General features: G+C 39.5%; 1 protein-coding gene across 2 annotated transcripts in view; it reads right to left on the reverse strand.

Moving 5' to 3' along the window:
- Positions 1 to 23112, reverse strand: part of LOC126917888 (nuclear hormone receptor E75-like) — a 213243-nt gene that overhangs the window by 103784 nt on the left and 86347 nt on the right. Inside the window, exon 1 of one of the 2 annotated variants that reach the window (XM_050725287.1) lies at positions 3028 to 3731. The exons of the other annotated variant lie outside the window; for it this stretch is intronic. Coding sequence (XP_050581244.1) covers positions 3028 to 3202 — 175 coding nt within the window. The 5' untranslated portion in view covers positions 3203 to 3731. Of the gene's footprint in view, positions 1 to 3027; positions 3732 to 23112 lie in introns of those variants that run through there. 2 annotated transcript variants of the gene reach the window in all.

Genomic DNA, 23112 nt, shown 5'->3' on the forward strand with positions numbered 1-23112 from the left:
TATCTGTCGTTGATAATTAAGCAAGAAGATGATTAGGAGTTGTGTACTTGTCTAGTTCGGTCTACAGAGATCAGCAATTTTTAATAAGGATCAGTGTAACCTCGAGCTCTTGAGATCCTCGAAAAGAGGATTACCTTGTTTAGACTACCCTGTGTCAATAATTTACACGGTTATGTGAACTCCATCATTTGAACGAAAGTTTGATTACTGCTCGATTAAATGAATTCTTACCGAATGAATACACTTCGTTGAACGCGAACCACCGTTAAAATGTGTAAATGAAATTCCACCGTTAATACTGAAGCTTAGCTCAAGATCTTTTCATGGAACTCTATAAACCTTCAACTTCAAAGAACCTACCTGAAGAAAAAGTCCGTTCCTATTACAATATCTCCGCTCGTTCCTCTTACTATAGATCATGCGTCTATTAAAATCACTAACTAAATCACATAACCCTTCTAAGGAAAGGACTGAAGAGTCTAATAGAAATTATAGCATGTGCCAATCGTCCGCCGCTGAAAATACGCTTCCGCGACTCGAAGCGATCGCAGTAAGCCACATTCTGTACGATCGGATCGCGTTACCTGGAATGTTCACGCGAACAAGTCGCAGTGCCTGAAACATTCACGCGAACGGGTCGCGGTACCTGGAATATTCGCGCGACCGTGTTGTGGCACGAATTCTGACGAAAATTCGGAATGCAACGAGCGGAACAGCTCGATCGAGAGTCACGATTCTCGACCCACCTCGTAGTTACGCTCGTTGAGGCAGGTCAGTGCTCCGAACGGCGGATGCAGCGGCTCACAGGAACAGAGAAACGGTGAAAGCATTCCAACATGGCCGCCCAGGCGAGAGTGATCACGGTCCAGCAGCTCGGTTAATGTACTTTCTCCGCGGGACAGTCGAGATCCCAGAGAAAAGAAAAGAAATCGAGAAAGAAAAAGAGGAAAAGAGAGAGGGACAGGCTGGTGAGTAGGTAGCCCATACGTAATTCACTATCGTGGGGTTACGTAACGGGGCTTACGAAGAGAATTCTCAGCCGGTTGAACGGACCTGTGTGCGTACAATGTGCGTGTGACGTACCTACGTGTATTGTACGTACGCTTGTCATAGCTCTCTTTCTCCTTCTCTCTTGCCCGAATCGCGTACTCACGCAATTCTTCGTAGGTGTTGGACAGGTATGCGTGGACTACATTAAGCTCAGGAATGGATATAGGTGAAATTATACAGGTTTCGACGAGTAGGTTAGTTGGAACAAGAAAAGCGACGAAAGTCGAAGAGATGAAAAACTCTGTCGCGGAATACGCGGACATTAGGTGATGGTACAGTTAATTGTATGGTAACTCTTTATCTACGAAGGCTGTTTACGCGCACACGTTTACGGTCACAGTTAATGGAAGGATACACTGTTATTTAACGTGTTATTTAATTACGTAAAATATCTGAATAGTTTTATGTCATCATAGAACAGTTCCGTTTTCTTTGTCCGTGTTATGCATTAATTATATTAATTGCAATAGCATTATTACGTTCATCCGAATAACATCCTAATCTTCTTAGGAAATCAACCGCCAATATTAGTTCCTCTCCCAAAGTACACAAATCCTTTACCGAACGATTCGCCCAATTCCACCCTCATTTGCAATGCTCTAAATACTTAATTCTCCAGCCTTCTGAACCCTCCCCTCTCCAGTCAAATGCAACTTCTATCGAAAAAGCAAAAGTAAAGAACCAAGGAAAAGGAGCAAAAAAGGAAACAAAGTTCTAAAATAGAAACCGATGTGGGGAGTCCGCGAAGAACAAAAGGTGGGCGAACGTTTATGAACGGCTCGCGATGTGTAACTGTATATGAGAAGCACATCGGTCTGTTTTACGCGAGCAGAACAAGAGGGCGAACGGGTAGGCCGAGTGTGTTGGTGACCTTCGATGATAGCCGTGGGTGGGGAGGTTGGTCGAGTAGCTAAACTCTACGCTTGGTAGGGAAGGGAAGGCGCGTGAGTTGAACAGAGAGATCGAGAAGGATCGGGAGAGATAGAGGTGAACGGGTCGGTAGGGAGACCCAGTTCGAGTTTGTTGAACCGGCCCGCCGGCGATTGGCCACACGAGTCGCGGAGTTCACTCTACTTGCCGAACGGAGGTAGGAGAAGGCGAGAGGAGACGGTGGGGCGAGGTGGCGGGCCGCTCGGTTAATTTCATCTTGCCCCAGTTACGGGCCAGGCAGGGTGAACGAACTAGCCTCACGCCAAGGCCCCACCGACCTACTTTCCTGTTCTACGGACCGCCGTGAGGGAAAGAGACCGACCGACTCACTCTCTGTACCTCTCTATACAACGCCGTGGCGAGTTCACGACGAGTTCAGGCCAAACAGAGAGAGAGACGAACACGACGCGAAAAGGAGAGGATACGTGGAAGCGCTCGAACGGGACAGAAGGAGTGAGAGAGAGAGAAAGAGAGAGCGCGAACGAACGAACAAACGCGTGCGTGTGTGTACCGAAGAGAGGGAGAACAGCGAACACTCTAGGGTGGGAGCCCCACTAGAGAGGCTCACTATCTAGGCTAGAACCACGAGCAAAAGGAAGAGAGGGAAGACCGAGCCGCGCAGGTGGGAGAGAGACGACGAAACCAAGAGACGGAGAGGGAGAAAAATTGCCAGAGCGCCGAGTGGAAGGCCGCCGACCGAGGGCAACGAACTAGCCTCGTCCCGGGCCCCGCGACCTACATTCCAACCCCGTTGGAAAGTGAAACTGCCTCTTTCTCTATTCCTTCCTACCTGAATCGTGATCTACGCTAGGTTAAGAATGTTTTTACGAGCCTGTTGTGCATGGTGGACACACTCCACGTAACATACACACGCGACCCTATAATCGATTTGAAATCGAACGGTCGTAAACGAGCGGGAAAATATTTTTACTCTCCCTTTCGTTTCGATCCGTTTCGTTTCAGCTGACCCTCAGGCTGTATTTCTTTTTTCCTTTTTCAACGGATGAAACGCGTGTACAAGTCACGAAAATGGATATGGGGGCTTACCGGCTAAAACTCGTCCCAATAGATTTTCACTATCCTGGGGCGCACCACGATAACAGACCTGGGCCGATTGCTCCTTGTCGTTGTCCAGTGGCTCGCTAGACGGTGACAGAATATCACCGGACGGCTGTTGTTCTTCGGCCGCACTGCCACGAGGTTTGAACTCTTGTACGGTCATTTCTCGTCACGACAGTCTGCCGCGATTATTACACTCTCTTCGATTTTCCCGCTCTTTTACCTCGCTTTTAGTATTAACGTACCAATCGCACGATCGTTAACGATAATCTCGTTCAGTAATAGTCCTTCCAATGATCTCACGTGTAAGGTTAAGGATGGCATAACACGATTTTCCATGCGTCCGTTCAAATCGAATCGCGCGAAACGTTAAAACGTTACTTTCTCCATTCTTTCGTTTGACAACTTCACTCTGTCTCTGTCTGTACCGAGACTGGCCGCGAGACACCGGCGCGAAAACTCGCGAGTTTGTTTTGGGTTAGGCTCGAAGTCAGTTCTGTCCACGCTCGCGAACAACAGTCCCCCTTCTTTTTGCTTCTCTGAACGGCACACTTTCCTTCGCGCGCACAACATACGACCACCACGATAATACGAGCTGTTGCTTTTCTATGGCGACCGCGTGGCCCTCGCGGTAACAGCAAATCGAAGCTTGCACGTTATTAGTTGATGTGTTGTGTGTGGCGTGCGATGCGGTGCGCGAGTGAGTTCGCCGCGGCGTGGCGTGCCGCGGCTTCGCGGCGCCTGCGCCGTGCACTGCCGATTCACATTCGCGTAATACCGCGTACTGGCGCCCCACGGTTTCTCTTCGCCATCAATTTTCAATATTATAATTTCTACCGCGATTATCTTCAACATTAGTATACAATTTCATCGTAAGGTCATTCTTTATGATAATACAAGGTAATATTTGCACCGTGCAGTGTGAAATTCGCGTTTGATACAATATGACATATCACGGAGCGTGTATGAATTAGAAATTACTGTATGAACGAATCCCCGACTTTTTGTTATTTTATTCATTTCATTGTCACTGTTTGAATGAATTTTAACAACTGTCACTTCGCATTGACGTATATGAATCAATATGTTATGTACTTCGATTTCATAATTTAAAAAGAGATATTTACGCTTTTGCTAAGCGATTACTACTAACCGAGATTATACATATACACACGGATATATAGACACGTTATTTGCAAGAGGAGAATTTAAATATTCATTTAAATATTCAAATCGAAGTCATGTTCGATAGATTTGAAATTAGAGTAGTACGTGCTCGAGGAAGTACGCTCGAGCAACACGTCATTCTGTTTACTCCACCGAGCGAAGAGTTCTCGTTAAACGATTTGGTCGTGTATGAATTTTATTTCTCAAAGAAAAGAAGGAAAATTTCGTTTTGGAACGATAACGAGGCGGATTTATCGAGATTGAACCACGATGGTATCCTCAAGGCACAACCGGCTCGTTCCTATGGCCAATTGGCACGGTTGACCCGCCATTAGGATCAAGGATTTTTATCGGTAGTACGAAGAGGCCAAGCCTAGCCTTTATTATGCGTGCACGCGTGCACGAAGAAATCGCGTCGTAAAATCGCAGGCTATAACCACACGGAGAACAAAAGTAAATTTGTAGTCAAGGACCACCATGAAACCGGCGGTCCTATTTTACTCGTTTCAACCTCGCGCCAAATATACCCAGTCTAACATGAAATTCCACGTTTCAACGACAAATGACGAACATTAGGGTCATGATTAAGGTTTCTCGATTAACCTTTTGTCCGATAAAAGTCGCCTCGAGTATTTACCACTGTGAAAGAAAATTATATTACTTGATTGAACCCTTTGCTAGCACCTTGGCTATATGAATGCTGTCCATTTGTCAGGGATCAAAGTACTTTTCGGGTTCGGTCGTATGTCCACTCTCTGTCACCGAAGGCATCATTTCGATGATACGTATATGATACTGATCGTGAGCAGATATATTCGAAGATACGTAGGATTCTTGATCAGATTTTATAAGTCTTTCGAAGAAATTCTGCAGTGTCAAAATTAAAAGACAATAATCGATTACGATGTTAAACTCAGTACTCGATATTTCTGAACAACACGTAGTATCTTGATTGAAATTTTAAAAAATGTACATTTTATTTATGAAAATATCAGTTTGGCTCTTCCGACGTATTCTATGAATTTATTATTAATGATTGTTCAGTGTGAAAATTCATTCGGTCACGTTCGACCGCAAACTGTTAAAAGACACCCACCGATGGCGCCCAAGCATACGCTCCTGATCGGTGTGTGATACACAATCAGAGGATATGTACCTATCGTGCGTTCCTCTGACATGCTGTGTTGACTCACTAACACTCGGAGAGTGAAAGCTGTTTAACCCCGGTGGCAAACATGCACGCACGTATGTACGTATACTGTACACAGTAGCAACTGTGTGAACGTGCCTTTATACACTTCCATCGAGCACGTGGGTTACGTCTACGGAAAGTAGAAGTTAGATTACAGGTGAGCGGAACGCGTACCCATCCGAGCCTCCCTAATCCGGCTTCCACCTAGGTTGGGACTAACCTGCCTCAATTGTACTCCGTTAACCATTAAACCGTTGTTTCTGCTTCTATTATCTAACGTCATCGAGTCTCTCGTTGAATTTCGTCTTGCATTTGATAGCGACAACGCGTTATCTTGTTCTATTTCAGGGCCTTCTTACAAAATGATCTACTAGCTAATAATATTAATGAATAAACAAGTTGCATTTTACAGTTGTACGTCATACAGATTAATCACGTAAATTGTAATTCCTGGTATTTATTTGTAAAATTTAGTTTCTTTTATGATCACACTTGTTTCTGTTATGTAAGGACTTAGAAAACCTAGAAAGACGTGTCTTGTAAAATTTCACTAATAATATCGTTTCAATCGTGAAAGAAGGCCCAGGTTGATATGTTAAGAATGGAATAATTAAATTGAATATCATACTTGCTACTTTCTTGAATATTTAAAATGTAACTAATATTAAAGCGAAATAGTAAAAGTAAAGTATGAAGTAAAATATTGATTGTCGTGGTATGCGGCTATTTCTATAACCTTGTATCTTTAGATTTAACGAGTCTTTCTCTCAATTACGTAAGTAGTCATATTAAGATATTCCCTTTCAGACATAAAATATCATTGGCATTAGAAAATCAATAGAAATTGATTTTTCTTGTGGACCTGAATTGAAGCTTTCGCGACATAATTTAATACAAGAAAGACGACTGATAAATGAAAGTACAAGTAGATAAGAGATAAAAAGTATTATCGTTATCAACGAGATTCACACAGGTGGCCAGTGATACGTTATTTGAATATCAAAGTTCAACGATTTGTCAACGGTTATCGGCGAATCTTGAGATTATTCGTATTTATTCCTCTTTATTTATTTTCTTATTCCGCGAAGTTTATAATTCCTCGTAATTGATCGCCTCTTGCAATTCGTTTCGATTTGACCTTGTCCCTCTTGTTTCTTTGTTTTTCCGCATTAATTTTTTGTCTTTAAAAAATTCGACGATACTTGACAGCGATACAAATGATCGATGATCTATTGATTTCAATGAGAATTGCTGTTTTTCCCCCGAAAGAAATTTGCCCCGACAAAGTGCCACTAGCAATACACAACGGAAGGTTGAATCTAAATTGATGCAAACTGGGCGCAGTCCAAGCCTAACCTGCCCTAACTACGGGCCTTGAATAAACGGTTAGTGTGGCGTGGCCAGTGTGACAGACTACTACCTTCTAACGGGAATAATTCTAGCGCCACTTGGATTCCTTTCTGAATCGATCCTCCACTCTCACTTTTCTTTCTCGCAGGTTCCCTCCTCTTATTACAACCTATAGATCGATTCCCAGTTATTACATTTTAATAGATAGCAATAAAATTCGAATACATATTTTATTTGATAACGCTATAGAGAATGTGTAAGATATCGATTATCACAGAGGTTAACGGCTTTAGACTTCCGGTGACGTCACGATGGTCCCTGATGACGACACACGATGTCGAAATCGATTAGAATGTTTATACCGAATAAGTCATATTTGCGAAGCTTATTATATATATTAATTTTTTGAAATAACTATGTAAGACACTGATTGATCGTACCATAAAATATATTAGCAGTAAAATCACCGGAATATTTTCTTTTTAGTACTTCCTTTAAATACTTGTACACTTTTTAATCGTTGCAGAACTTTAATCGCTAAAGAAAAATTTCCTATTATCTTTTATTTGTCATTCCAAGCATTTATCTTTTTCCAAACTTAAGATATATATATTAATTTTTTGAAATAACTATGTAAGACACTGATTGATCGTACCATAAAATATATTATCAGTAAAATCACCGGAATATTTTCTTTTTAGTACTTCCTTTAAATACTTGTACACTTTTTAATCGTTACAGAACTTTAATCGCTAAAGAAAAATTTCCTATTATCTTTTATTTGTCATTCCAAGCATTTATCTTTTTCCAAACTTAAGATATTGCGAATAATGCATGCCTGGGGCTATAAATAATGATGATATTTATCGATTCGTCAATAAGTAAATATGATCAACTCGTTCTTACAGTCTTACATATGCACATTATAACTTGTCATGTTGAATTAATCGACGACATCAATGTTGTACGTAATAATACATACAAAATTCATAAATCAGTGAACGTAGTATCTGAATTCGAATATTTCTTACTGGACGATTGGTAGTAGATTAATTTTTATTGAAATAGGACAAGAGTCAGCGGGAGGTTAATTGTTTTTACTTGAAGGCTACATCGAAATGATCCGTACAACTTTATTGGACGACTTCACTTCGCGTCTAGATCATGGTCATCGTGTAAATCCGCTAAATGGTTCGAATTGCATATATTACTAGAGACTGTCAGACTCGACGTGACTATTCTAAATATAATCGAAGCCCGACCTGCCCTAACTACGGTCGTGACCATAGAGACACGCCATGATTGAGCTCAAACGTCCAAGGAGATTAATTTCCAACCGACTGCAGAGCTCCCTGTGTTTCTCGTCGCTTTGAGCTTCAATCTGCTAACAAACTTTGATTGTTGAAACCATAATATAGGTGCAAAACATTTTCTTTTAATTAAATTAGTTTCCACAGAAAATGAGAAGATCCAATTCGATAAAAAATATTCTATTCATTTTAATATTAAAATTCACCTGTACAACATGGATCTATTAACGTTGATTAATAAAATAAAATACAAATAAAACTACAATAAATACATGCTTTAATGTAATGTAATGTAAGTGATATCTCTTTGTTATTTATATTTCCTGACAATTTCATATGTATATATAAATACATGATTGTTATGTTAATCGTATTTTACCATTCAATCATCCAAATCCTATTTTTATTTATTCTTCTGTCTGAAATATTCAGTTTCTTAGAATCAGCGCTTCGAATAACACATTTTTCTTTTTACAGATTACATGTCTTCTTATCATTATGCTGTTTGTGCAGCTACTGTAAAGCTAATTGTATGATGAGATATCTGCAGGAAATATTGTTCGCAGCTTCCTTAACTAAACAATATCACTCATTCTCTTACGAATCAGTTGAATAATTGTCAATACGAATTGATTGCTTCAAATCCGTGTACTCCACTAATGGTCGAGGAATTAACCTCCGAGATTCCTCGCAACTGCGCGATTTTTCAAATAAAGTCTTCTATCAGCTTGCAGTAAAACGAGAAAAAAGAGTAAAAATGAGGGAAAAAAAGGTCGATGAAGCTAAAGACAGCGACGCTCTTCTCTGCTCCCTTCACGTTCAAAGCGTCGAGAATCGAACCACCGTTACCTTGAATCCCCTTTGTGCGGACAACGGGGAAGATTTATCACTAGTTGAGATCCCGACGTTCCATGGCGAAGCATGTAATCGACCCAGCCGAGTCTACCTGGAACACCTGTTAGCTAATCTCTCTGTTCGTCGGGAGAACCATTACAGCTGAGGATAAAAGGAAAAGGAAAGGAGATCATAAGATCCTGCTGGTGAACAGAGGATGAAGCGAAAAAGTTTTTCTTCCGTGGAAGAAATCCTCTCGCGGAGTTAATACGTTGGCCACTTCAGTCGTTCGTAAACTTCGTCCGAGATCTTCGCCGAGCAGAGCAGAAAATAAAAGAGAGGGTGAAACTTCAGCGGGAAAAAGCGATTTCATTTATTGGTAGGAAATAAAGTGGAAATGATAACGATAATTTTCGTTGATAGATATTCGACGAGTACTCTTCCATGCTCGCGTTTGCTAGAATTTTGGAATGTCACGCGATGGATTAGGTGGAAACGGAGAGTGCAGATAAATAATTTTCTAAAGAAGGAGATATTGTAAAAATAGCGAGAGGAATAATTGAAAGGTATTAATGATGAAATTTCACGCGATAAGATAGCTATGAATTGCATGATAATGAACGCTGAATCAGCCTCCTGAATACTTGATTACCTGATCGCGTCTCCTTGCGTACCTATCGTTGTCATGTTCGATTGATGTAATATACCGTAACGCTAATAGCTGAGATAATTGAAATTTGCGACGCTTTATCAAGCACGATTTATGTATTTATCTGGAAACGCTTCGTCTTTCTCTCGGTAAAGGAAACCTATCACAGAAGAAGCAATTTTTAACGCACGAACGTTCTTAAACTAATCGTTGCAAAGTCCGTGATACTGCAAGGAATCATCTCTCAAGGGATCATCTTTCTTTCGTTTTTCAACACGTGAAAATCAGAAAGCAACAACGAAGTACGATTTTAAATTTAACATTGTATAAACACTAACTTCATTGAAATTTAAAAATAACGTACGCAAACTCTATCTAAAATAAAAGCCCCGCAAATCGTTTTAAGTGGAACAAACTAAAGAAACTCAGGCGAAATTCAGAGCGGCTTATAACTTATCCAAACCGATTTTCATTTCGGCGAGAATCATTAAGTTAAACTATTTGGCAATGGAGGAAATTTTCTATGCTTTCCCCAGCAGGGAATTCATTGGTAGTCGCCAGGTAGAGAATTTACAAACTAGAGTCAAGTGGTCACGGGGTTGCGGCTAAACTTTATGGTTGCGGTTTTCGCACTCTCTTCACGCGTTGTGATCATAAATTTCCAGAGTACGGTGGCCACGTTACATACTCGTAAATCATTTACAGTGACTCGAAAAGATTTTCGCCGTTCTTCTCTCGGACAGATTTCATCTCCGCTGGGAGAGAGACAAATCATCTTGTCCACAGTTCAAACAGAGAACTTTCAAGAATCTTCGCCGCTTTGTGCTCGCTCTGTGTGTCAAACATTGTAGTGGTACATTTATAAACACAAAACAATTTACTTCACAGCTTTGAAGCCACTTCATTGCGATAATTATTAGAATTATGAGTAGGTAATTATTTTTATCTAGTGCAGAAAAATCATAACTGCAATATTTTTAATTTCTGAATTTTACACCACGATAAAACTGAATTTACTCTGCTTGTTATCTTTGTCTTCTCGTAAATTATCGTCGATTAAATTATCACGAGTATCCTAATATTCTTTCAGATCTCATCGGATGAATAATTTTCACAACGTGGAATTAAAAATTTGTACAAAACAATATCGAAGAACCTTGGTAAAATTCAATGGAATTGAAGGAATTTGGAAGTGAAGTATCGAGTTAAAATTATAATTATACAAATTATGCACGATCGTAGGAAGAAACGAAAGTTTCATATCTGAAAAGCACTACGGATAAATTCCAATCCTTTCAGGTAACTACTATGACAGCAGTATATTCCTTTGATTAAGATATCACTCGAACATCGCAAATTACACTCGCCAGTCGACTTTATCTGCTTCTCGCTGGCCTATGGACACTGATGTACGACTGGTTACCGTAACCGTTGTCTCGGTTGCATGTGCAACGTGTTACGTGGTCAAAAGCAACTACGTAACCAGAGTTGCATTGATAAGAAAGTGCAGGATCCAAGTCCCGTAGTCGGAGAATAAGTGTCTCGTTCAAGTATTTACAATATTATTCGCATTAAACTTCTGTCATGTTTGCATCTGAACAAAGAAATTCGCTACAGCTTCGTGAAAGATATTTCTTGCAGAAAAATTCACTGGCGAAGTGACGGCTTTGGTATTAGAAATTGAGGCGATACATTTGTTCGAGATAACTAAATGTACCGTTAATATAAAATATACTGACAGTAGATTAAAGACAGTGGAAGGAAGAACAGATATTTTGTGCGCGGTGAACGAATAAAATATTCTTCAAATATTTGAAATGAAAAATTAGCCGCAGTGGGACATTTTTTTCTGTTTTTTTTTTTCCTGTTCTTTTGTGTAATTACGGACCCTTCAACTTCCTTGGAATTCTTGAAATATTACAGTCATAAAACTTAACGGCAATGTTTCTTTCTCTGACTCTGACTTCTCACAGTTTCAAAGCTACTCAACCTTCCTAATTTATCAAAATTCATTCATATTTACTTCACTAAACTAGATACTTTAATTTACTTCTAAGTTAATCTGACTTTTACAGTTTTAAAGCTACTTTGCCAACCCCTTGCGCAGCAATTGTTTTCCCCTGTTCTCTGCCAAATCCCGCTTTACTTCATCCCGAATCTTAAGCTGACCTCAAGGTGCAAAGGACTAATTTCCCTAGCAGTTTAACCAAATATGTCAAAATTACCGAAATACCGACGTATACATTCTATTCCTTTCTTTCTCTTTATCTCGTAAGCAATATCATCGATCATCTTACCGAAGAAAACCTTGGATCGTTCTGAAAATGAGAAAAACCCGCGATTGCCCACATGCCCGCGGAAGCTAACCACACGTGCACACGCACGCGCTGCCCACGTATCCATCGTCATTGGGTCCCATAGAGGAGGGGGGAAGGACAATTTTATTGCATTCTGATGCAGGCCTACTTGCATCGAGACAATGGTCCCAGGGAGATATGCAACCGGCCACGACAGATATGTCGGTGCAACGTACTCGTAGACTCGCGTGGGACTTCGTCTTCTCCTCGTTGCGACAGCTACCCACCGGCCGAGGGAATTTTTGACGAGCAGGTTGCGCTTTCGATTCCCGCCGGTTCCGCTATATGGGAAAAAAATCGAGTTGCGACTGCGTTATGTCGAAATCCCAACATCTTCGAATTCCGTGTCAGCGAAAAGACAGGGTAAGTTAGCAGGCTAGAAAAATGGCAATGAAAGGCACAATTTTTAAACTGAGATAATTTTGAGACTACAGAATCGTCCCTGATCAAGCATTCATAGAATTGATCGCGTTTTGTGTTTGAAAAAATTGAAAAGTTTGAAAAAATAAGTAGCAAATTGTACAAGTGAATGTTATAAAACGAAGAGGTTTTTTAGACGAACAAATGATTAAAGACGGATGAACATGATTCTCCAAGTTAGGACGAATATATTTATGAGAATTGAAAAAGGAAAAGAAAAGTGAAATAACCCCTCAAAGAAACTGAATAACTGCAATTAACTCGGTGAAACGTTCCGCAACATCTCGTTAAAATTCCCAAATCAGTTTCAAAGTTTCACCCTCAAATCGAAATCCATTTCTCGACTTAACCATCGTATCCAACAAGTCAGACTCGAGAAATCTCTGCTCATAAAGACTCGAAAGATCTCAAAGCTGGAAGAAACTCGTGACTAACGCTAAACGGAAGCGAACAAAGAATTTAGAAACCGAGCCGGCCAGCCCGATGACCTACTTGGTTGTTATTGCGTCAAGGGGAAAAATTAAGACGGTCGCTAAAAATCTGGTCGCTGTGCCGCGCTGCTTGGAACCAGTTGCACGACTATTCATCCTGCGTTTGCACCAGCACGGTTCATTTATCAGGCCGGTATCCAAATTAACCGGCGTCTACCAGCGACAATGGTTGCTACGGTTGGTATCGCGATTCCGTATCGGACCACCCGGGGCCAGCTGCTTTTTGCCCGCGAAAACAACGACAATCGTATCACGGGACAGGCTGCCGAGCTACCATAAAATTACCCCGTCCGCATAAATCCGCGGATCGATCGACCGATAAAACGTGGCTGGGCCTGGCAATCAGCCGGTGAAAACGCGTGCCTCTTACGACAGGCCCGGTAACGACGCCCAGGGGTGAAGGAACTTTATCTGACTGTCGGCTATCCGGTAGCGTAACGCCGCTGAGAACCGCATTTCCGCGTTTCTGGCCCCCTTTCGCGCTCTCTTGCAATCGGTTAGGCTCGTGGACGATCGTGAGATCTGTTTGCGAATTGGCACTTTTCGGTGCGGGGGACAATCGCAGAAATTTATAGTTTTGAAATTGGATGTCGTCAGAGTGGCGGTATTTAAAATTTACCTTCAAAGGTGAACGTCGCCACAGTGATGGTATTTAAATAATCCATAGTATGCAGATAGGCGATTTGTAATTTGTATTTATTTGCAATGACTTCTAAGGCTCGTGAATCTACATTCAGGTTTAAAGCGTATGGTTTAAGTAAAATAAAATTTCTCTTGAATGTCGGATGTTGACACAGTGATGATACTTACAATTTTTCTAGAGACTCCGATGTCACGGTAAATATTTGTTAACTCCAACATGCTTCGACCAGTTGTTTGTGTCAGCAGGAAAATATGTTAACCGCGATAATCACAAATCTCTGGCTTCTTCTGTCAGACCGGATGAATCATGTAATGTTTCTTGGCAAAAAGCAATGAAAAAATATGTTTTCTTTTTTCAGACGAATGTTATATATAATTCGCGCGACACAAATAACTCGGGTCTTTCACAACGGGCAATGTGTTACGATTATTATTTATTAATATACTAAGCGTATTTACGTCACGTTGATGTATTTTCATTTCCATCTAAACGCCATTCTTCTACGAATTTAAGTCTCGTAAGTAAAAGAATAGTAGCTTTAAGGTGGGAAAGGTAGAGAGTGTACTGCTTATGTATCTCGAGTGACTTCTGGCGGTCTTTAAATATTGAACGAAGAGATTGCGAAGAAGTTTAAGTGCAAGGAACTTTAAGATTCACTCCTTAGGGGCTGATTTTTCCAATAGTTTCAATTTCGAACGATGAGATAGCGCAGGATAGTGTGAACTCGCGATTCTTAGGCGACACGTTGGAAATTTGCAATTTTTCACGAGGCGATGTTTCTTCTAAACAGGAGAATCGAGAAGTAGATAGATTTAAGGAAAACGACACGTCGAAGCATCCGAGCTTTGACTTGAAACGTGCATATTTTCTAAATGTAAATCCGTAGAAGCTTGAGAATTTTTAGCTGATGTTTGATGAGGACTATGAATTTTTATGAAAGACAAATATCTTTGAAACAGCGAACCGTTGAAACATTCAGTACCCGCGATAGGAGACTTGTTGCTTCGCCGTTCGAAAACCGTAATATGTAAATCCAGTTTTTACTAAACCGTAAACACCACGAACCATCGTACAAAGTTAGGGAAAAGAAAAAAAAAAAAAAGAAAGGAAAGTGAATTTAATTTACCATTTATACATTTTGTGCAACGTGATCTCGATTTGGATTAATAGGTGGATCGCGAAAGAAAGAATGACGCAAAGACTACTGTTTTCCCCTACGTGAAAGTGATGGCTTAATATGTATGTATATTGAAACATGCTGTGTGAAAGAACAAACAGAAAAAGTGGTGAAACTCTATAGAAATGTAAAAAGTATTACGATATAGGAGAATCATCCTTCTCCGCGTAAGAAATAAATTTCTACCAATTAACTTTATAAATTCGAAATCATCCGGTTATCCTAATGAATATAAAGTTTCGATAATCTAAAAATTTTGTTTGTAACATAAATTCTTAACGATCGGTGCTAAATTAATATTTAAATCAACGTCAATCCTAATAATACCCAATATTCGATACCCAACAGAGAATTAAATTAAAGAGAAAGTAAACTTGCGATTTATTAATCGCTGACATTATTATTTACGAATAATACAGCAGAAATATTGACGAATCGTGAAAAAAATTGCAGCATCCGTTAATCACCGATTTGTAACAGTTGGTTTAATGCCGTAATGAACATCGATCCGTTTACGCCTCTAATTTAATACATTCCCACGAGCGGATCGAGGCGTAGAGAAAAGAGAGCGCAAGGCAGCCCGCGAAGTTGCGGAGGTGTTTCGAAAACATTGCGTCTCGTAATCATTGCTCTCGCACGGCTGTCGAGACCGAGATGCAGCCTCGCACATGCAGCCACGGTTGCACATGCAGTTGCTCAATGAGCCGTGTTGGTATGTACGCCGGTCACCGACTCCAGATGTCCGATTCCGTTCGAGCCTGAGTGATCTATCGATCGAACGTTGCTCTTATGAAATTCAAATTTCCCGCCGCACGGTAACCAGAATAAACGATCGCCTATTCTACTTCGACTTACGATTGAACCGTTTATTTGCCGAATCGGTTAACACGGCGAAACAAAAAAGCAGAGTAAATCGATGAAATTATGTAAGACAAGTATCAATTATCATAGAATTGCTTTGGCAGGAAAATTACAAAAAGTGCAGTTATGTGTAATTTGCTGAATTATGCATCTTTCGAGATTGCAGGTTTCCGATGTTTTTTTTACAAATGGAATAGAATATATGATAGAAAGAGATACCTAGAATAGTTTGAAAATTTTGTATCGTAAACTCGTATTAAATTATATAAATTATTGCTTCTATTAAATAATTACGATCAATATCTCACATTTTACGTTTTACATTTTAAACAATTTGCACTTATTTCAGCTGGAACATCAGATAGTTCGAACTCCTGTTAATTTTTCGATAATACATGTTCAGAAAGATAATGCGACCTTCAACACCTACTATACGCGTACTGATAAAGAATTTATATTTCATTAATAACACTTCACTTTCCCTGAAACGATCAAATCGATCAATTTGCTTATCTATACAGCTCACGTCGTCTAAATCTTAGAAAATCAAAATAGTTCGAGATTTCTGCCTTCCCATGACATTTCACCCACAAACTATAAATTTCAATCGAACCAGAACCAAACGATACCCTTTACAAAGTCTTCGTTGTTTCTCTCTGTCTGACCAATGAGCGAGCAATTACGAGAACGAAGCGGGAGAGACTCTGTTGAACGTAATGAAGATCTCTCGAAGACTGTGCGAGATCGATCACCCTTCAGCGTTATCCCGTGAAATCGGCTATCCGGTCCGAGCTATCCATCCATCTGTATGTCCGTCAGCAGTCGCGTATCTCGCCTCGTTTCCAACTTTGGATTGTAGGCTACACTTTCCCGGCCCAACCGTTCCAGTCAACCTACCTCGGCCAGGCCTACGCTTCTACTTGCTTGCGAAACAGGGACGAGACCCAGTTACCCACATTCTGCGCCAGATATTGGCCGGTAATTAAATAGCCGCCGATTTTCCGCCAACCTTTCGACTTACATTCTGCTACGTCGTAGCTGGTAGCACCGGCAAATGTCATTTATTATTGTGCATTCTGGTTTCGGTCGTTCCGACACCGTTCGTCTATAGAAATAACTTATTACAGTGAAAAGGACGATCGAATGGAAGATAATGGTTGTAAGAATCGAAATGGAAATCTTTTGTCGTGGCGTGATTTAGGAAATGAAATGGTAGAAACCTTGGCTGATAACAGAGATTTTCCAATTGAAATAGGTATAACTTGGAATATTTGGTAGGTAGAATTCATGAAGTAGAAATTGTAACAATGGGAGTAGAATTAATTGGGAATATCTCGCTAATAGGTAGTTTTAGCATCGAAATTGTTAAAATAGCAGTATTTGGTATAATTGGAAGCACTTTGATGATAATCATTTTCAGAGTAGAAATTGTAGGTATCTATAATGGGAGTATCTCGAATGATTGCAGCATATTTTAGGAATTTCAGAATTTGTATAATGGTAGTATTTGGGTACAAATATTTAAAGCACAGATATTTGAAATAAAAATCTGTAATATAGGATTGATCAATATAATTTGTAGCAATATTTAAATTTCTAAAAAAAAAAAAAATTCTAAAAATACGTTTATATACAGAACCGAACTAAACTAAACAGTTACATACGAGAGAACTGAATTAATTTGGAAAACTAAACTTAAAAAAATGGACCGAATCTCCCCTCCCAAATTTTTTACAATTCCAATCGATTCTGATTCCCTTCACGAATCAGCCGTAAATACTTGAAAATCCTACGACGTATCGTGTACCAAAAAAAAAGTCTCGTTCACCTCCTATTTTCTCAACTTTAACTTTCCTCCGCCACTTTCTCCGTGTCTTCTTCTTTCCACGTTCATCGTTTCCCAATCGCTGTTCCCTTTACACTTTTTAGCACCCTGCCGATGGTCATCGAGGTGAAATTCATCAAAGAACGCCGTTCCTAAAACTCGAGGATCGTCTTCTCGTACACACTTTGTTTGTTGATCAATTTGACACGGTGTTTCGAGTTTCTGTTGCACAATCAGCGACCTAGAATGTTTAGGTGCACGAATCCGACAAGAAAGACGAAACGCTTAAATTAAACAAAAAAAAAAAAAAAAAAAAAAAAAAGAAAAAAGAGAGAAGAAAGAAAATCTGCCACGAGGTGCACGCGCGTGGCCGCGCGCTATTCCGATCATGTAACCGGCATCCACTTTCTAATGCTTCGCGGGATTGCATAATACCGTGTATACATGAAATTAAGAATCGTTGGACTCAATTAACTTTATTACCGACTTTTCTTACTTTCCTTTTCACCTAGTTACCCGGGACATGTAATTTATTGGCCTTTGTGAGTATACAACGGCTACCAGAAGTATTTCTGCGTACAGTAGAGAACCTCATTTATGGGAACGAAGTTTCATTTAATACCCGATTGAGAGACTTTTGTCGATTGAATCCATTCATCCGAGCACAGGCTTCTTCTATGCGAACGGAAAATAATAGATAGTAGCGAAAATTAGTGAGCTCCTATTATACGAACTGTAATTATAAAGTAAACCGTTTGTCTCTTCGCAAATGCGGATAAATGGAATTCTGTTACATTCTTATTTTCTAGCGACGAGCTTTCCTTTTTCTGTTTTATAATACATTTCATTTTCATAGTGTAACATTCTCGTAATCATAGAAAAATACTGCAACTAAATAGATGGAAAATTTAATGTACTCGGACTTTATTAATCAGCAAATGCTATAATAAATACAACGATGTTCGAATACTTTTTGTGCCTATTTGCGTTTCTTATGCGTAATTGTTTTCTTGGAAAAGATGAGATTCTTTGTTGAATTGAAGAAAATTATTCTGTAACTCTGTTCGTTGCACAAAAATTATTCGAACATCATTGTATTTATCATAGCATTTGCGTGCTAATTAATTAAGTCCGAGTACATTAAATTTTCCATTTATTTAGTTGCAGCAGATTTTTAAAGTATAGCTTCCAGGATTTGGAAATCAATGATCAATGATATCGTAATCGTTGTAGAATCTTTATCCTGAATATTGTTTGATGTAAGAAAATCTTTACTTTCCTTTTCACCCGATATCGCTATATGTATTATTTACAGGTTACTGTACAGTGTCTGTTCGGTAACTGTGTAAGTAATTGTTCAAGTAACTGTACAGAAATGCAGCAGAAGGTTATCAACCTTTTCTACGAGTTCACCGATTACACGAACCGAAGGAAAGTAACAACAATCGGTCGGCATCGAGCCGCATTCTCTCTACGCTCAACATTATTAAGAGCGTCTGGCACGAAGAATCAATTTGCTCCAACGTCCAATAGATCTCCGATACTTGGCGATCTTCCCACGACTGTGGTGGTCCACGAGATAATCGTGGAACGGCTTGTACGTCGTTAATTAACCGATAACCACGTAAACCACTACGTGAATAAAGATTGTTGAATCGTCACGATACATTATTGTTAATTACGAAAAAATATCCACGATATCTACTACGTTGTACGTACAGTAACGTACCAAACTATCTGGCCAGATTTTCTTACAAAATCCTATGTGTATTTATAAAACGTACGATCTCATTGCAAGGTATAATTCTCAACCGTTTTCGTAAAATAAAATTAACTACGCTTTCTATGGAATGTAATTTTTCTGTCTGTACAAAATTAAATCTGTTATAATTCATCATCGTTAAATGGTTTTATAAAATGCAAAAACAAATAGAGAAAGAAATTGCAATATTTAAACGTACATAAATAGTGAGAGGGAAAATATTAAATTTCACTCAACTTCTACGTTCGAAACTTTCGAGAAAATATTCGAAAGTATAAATTGACATAAAAAAGAATTTACAAATGAAACGTTTACCGTACGTTGATTTTTAGCAATTTGCATAAGTAACTAGAAAAATCCACACGTGTCGCAAGCAGATTCGCAAGGACAATGGCGTCACGTAAACCTGCGATTGATTCTGGGAAAATAGATGGTCGCTGGAATCGACATTTCGCAGCTGATATTCCCTATATGACAGCGAAGAACGCGAAAGTGTAATTGAATTTGACGCAAAGTTAATCTCTGCACGTCTCCCAGCTCATAAACTTTCGAACGACCGACGACGTTTATGCATCGATTCTCAGAGCGATAAAAAAAAAACGACGTTCCTTTGCTTCTCGATCTGCATCTCGATCTTCTTATGATTGATTAACCGTGCAAATGCAACGTAATAAATTTGTTCTTGTCAAGTAAGTTGAATCGACACCGGCGATTTCACTTTTCACTAAACAATCAGTCGAATCGCACGCCGATCTCTCGTTCGAATTTATCTATTCGTTTAAAGTAGTAGGTCGAGGTGAATTTTTGCTTCGACGTGGCAGGAAGCGATAAAAGCCGAAGAAATCTATAAATCAAGTTGTAAATCTGTGATTTGTTGAACGTTCGTTAGAACGGGATATTTTTATTGGCCGTAATATTGCTAATTTGAATAGCTGCATTATATTTTCCAAATTCGTGCTACGCAAATTGGAGTAAAAGTTGGAAAAATAATTGCTGACTTCGTTATGCTGCGTGGACTGTACGATGATAAATTTAGGAATTGTATTTGACTATAGTCGCTGAAATCGATAAAATTAATAGATGCAGAAAGAATTGTGGAACCGTTCTTCGGCATTTCTAATATCACTTTTAAATAAATAATATAAATATTTTAATACAGTCTGTAGAATTTTTACTGTTTTATATTTATTCTCAGCTTAAAATAATTGTTCTACGATATGCTACACGTAGTATTACCAGCCAATAAACCAGGTTATCCATTTGATTCTGGAAACTTGCACACAGAAATTTGCAGGAAAATGATTTCAAATTTCGAATTTCTTTCGTAAAATTTTTACCGACTGGCTCTATAATTTCCATCACTTTATTGCTACGAAAAATTGCCAATCTTCACACAAAAATTTGCAAAGGTTACAAACTACACGGTTTCCAATTGTTACCTAAATCCTCTCCAAATCTCCTTTCTAATTTCTACTGTTCCATTGTTACGGAGACCGAAATAGAGTTAACCTAATTGAATAGCATCAAGCAGCATTAAGCAAAATAAATATCGAGCCTCGATTGATTACGAGACAACGATATCACGCCGTGAATCAATCAGTGAATCGTAATTCGCTAAGAATATAATCAATGGATCCAATAAAGTTGCTATAAAATCGAGTGAAATATAGGCGAAAAAACTGATCGAGGTCTGATAAAAGGGATCGAATCATCCACCACGTGTCGACAGGCAACGATTAATCGCGAACTCTAATCACGATCGTTCCGTGTTCGTCGACGTCGACCTTTGACGAATGCGATCTCGACAGCCATTCTAAGCTGGCAATTAGAGCGGCTATGATAGTCGAAGTTCGTTCATGGAATATCATTAACACATGAGGCAGCGGTTAGTTTAGTATCTTTTGATTAACTACGATGGAAAAGGGCAAGCGTCGTTTTAAGCCGGATTTACATGTCGCTAGTATGCCAGCCAACGTATATCGATATCAAGACGATATTACATAATACAAAGATATTTTTAATGATCATTTTTAATGTTCGTGTTACGTGTCACTCGAAGCGATCGTAAATTTCATGCACGCGTTTCACCAAATTTTTATGTCTTGTTATATGAACCTGGAAATGTTTCTGTAGATACTTAATTTTGTGATTAACAACGAACGTAATCGAAAGACGTATGTGCATCGTGTTAAAAAAGTTCGCGGATATTCAAATTGTCTGATCAAAAAAAAATAAACAAGATAATAATAATACACTTAAAAGATAAGGAATAGTAAGTAAGAATAAGTAACTCTATGATCGTTTGAAAATTTTGCCGGCGTTCTTCAACAGTGGTAAAATTATTACATATAATTGAAATTGTAATTGCAAATTTTCATCCAATTGAGATAAATGATATTCTTGGAAATTATATTGCTTTGAATCTGTAAATTGTGTTGGAAATTATATCGTAGTCGAATCAAACAACGTATTATCTTTCATAACATGAATTACCGATAATCGCTATTTTTTGTTTATCCAAAGGACTTCTTAAGAAGCAAATGCTTCATCTTCTCTGATCAATTTAAGACATTCAGTGGGAGGATGACCCGTGACAAGAAACGCGGATGCGTCGATCAGTTTGTCAAGATCTCGTAATAACCATGTAGGTGCAGCAATATCGTGGATCAATTGATTGTGCCTGGTGCTGCGAAGGTACCCGATTCAACGCCTGGTTTCGCAACCGCGTCAAATTTCGTCGTGCCAAGGTTACGATAATTCGGACACTCCACTTTAAACGTCCCATTTTGGTAGAAGGAAAAAAAGAGATTGTTATGGAATTCCTCTGAAGGCGAGACGACCGATTGTCAATTTGCGTAAAGCGGCACTCGATTGCAAAACGCTGGGATAGTCCCCCCGTTGAGTAATTCGTGCGAGTTACAAAAAAAAAGAGAAAGAGTTCAGTCACCAAGTGCACGTTCATTGTAAGCCCGAAAGAATCTGGACCGCCACGATATAACGTAAGTGGGATTAATATATCGCAGAAAATGGCACGGACTCGCTTCAAAAATTTACTTTATCAAATCAAAAAACGAACAGTGAGAACGCAAACAAGTGAAAAATATACGGTCGTAATCAGCGTGAAAACTGTTTATACACGATTTATCGAAGTACCGGGTATAGTTTATTTCGGCAGACAGGTTAAGCTGTGCGATATTTTTGAAACCTTAAATTACCCTCAACGGTTTCGATAACGATGAAAGGGATTTTTAAAATCGGATTATTCTTTTTAACAGAGAAGAAAAATTCGTCTCACACCATACAAAAAATCATTCGTCTCTAGTCGCTAGATTGCTTATCTTTATGCAAATTCATATGTTCGTAAACGAAACTAAAATAGATACAACTTCTCTCCGCATATTTTCGCACATTATATGAATTCTGTAGATTCTTCTCCATCAAAGCTTCTCACAAATGCACAAACATTTATCGAATACCGATCACAGCCCCATTAGCCTTTAACTTTACCACCAACATTCCTACATCGCCTAACAAAACCAACGAAAAAATTCCACATTAAATACCACCCTTCCATCCTCCCTGGTCGTCTGCGTGCATAACCATCTTCCGTTGAAAGAATCGAAAGCAGCAAGCGGTCCGATTACCATCTCCATGGCTATCGCAGCATGCGTCCTCCGTTCGCGCTTGTATCAGCTCGTGTCTTATATTAGACGCGGTCAAAGTGCAACGTCCTCGGTTGGAGCTCGGGGTCGGCCTGCTTCTCTCTCACTCTCCCTCCCGCTACCCTTCTCTTTCGCCTTCCTCTGAAATATTTCAATCCTCTCTCCCTTTTTCTCTCTGTCCAGCGGGAACGATCGGTTTTATTCGTATCGCAGCCACCCCCTCCCCACCGAAAGTAGCGCCGCCTGCGAAAAATGCAAAAGCCAGGCTAAATCCGGAGAAAAGAATCCCCTTGGTTTCTTCTGGCCTCGCGGCTTCTCGCGCTTGCCCGCCTACCCGCTCGCTCGCTCGCTCGCTCGTCCGCTCGACTCCGCT

This window comes from Bombus affinis, chromosome 6, assembly GCF_024516045.1.
Source record: "Bombus affinis isolate iyBomAffi1 chromosome 6, iyBomAffi1.2, whole genome shotgun sequence".
Classification (NCBI taxonomy): domain Eukaryota; kingdom Metazoa; phylum Arthropoda; class Insecta; order Hymenoptera; family Apidae; genus Bombus; species Bombus affinis.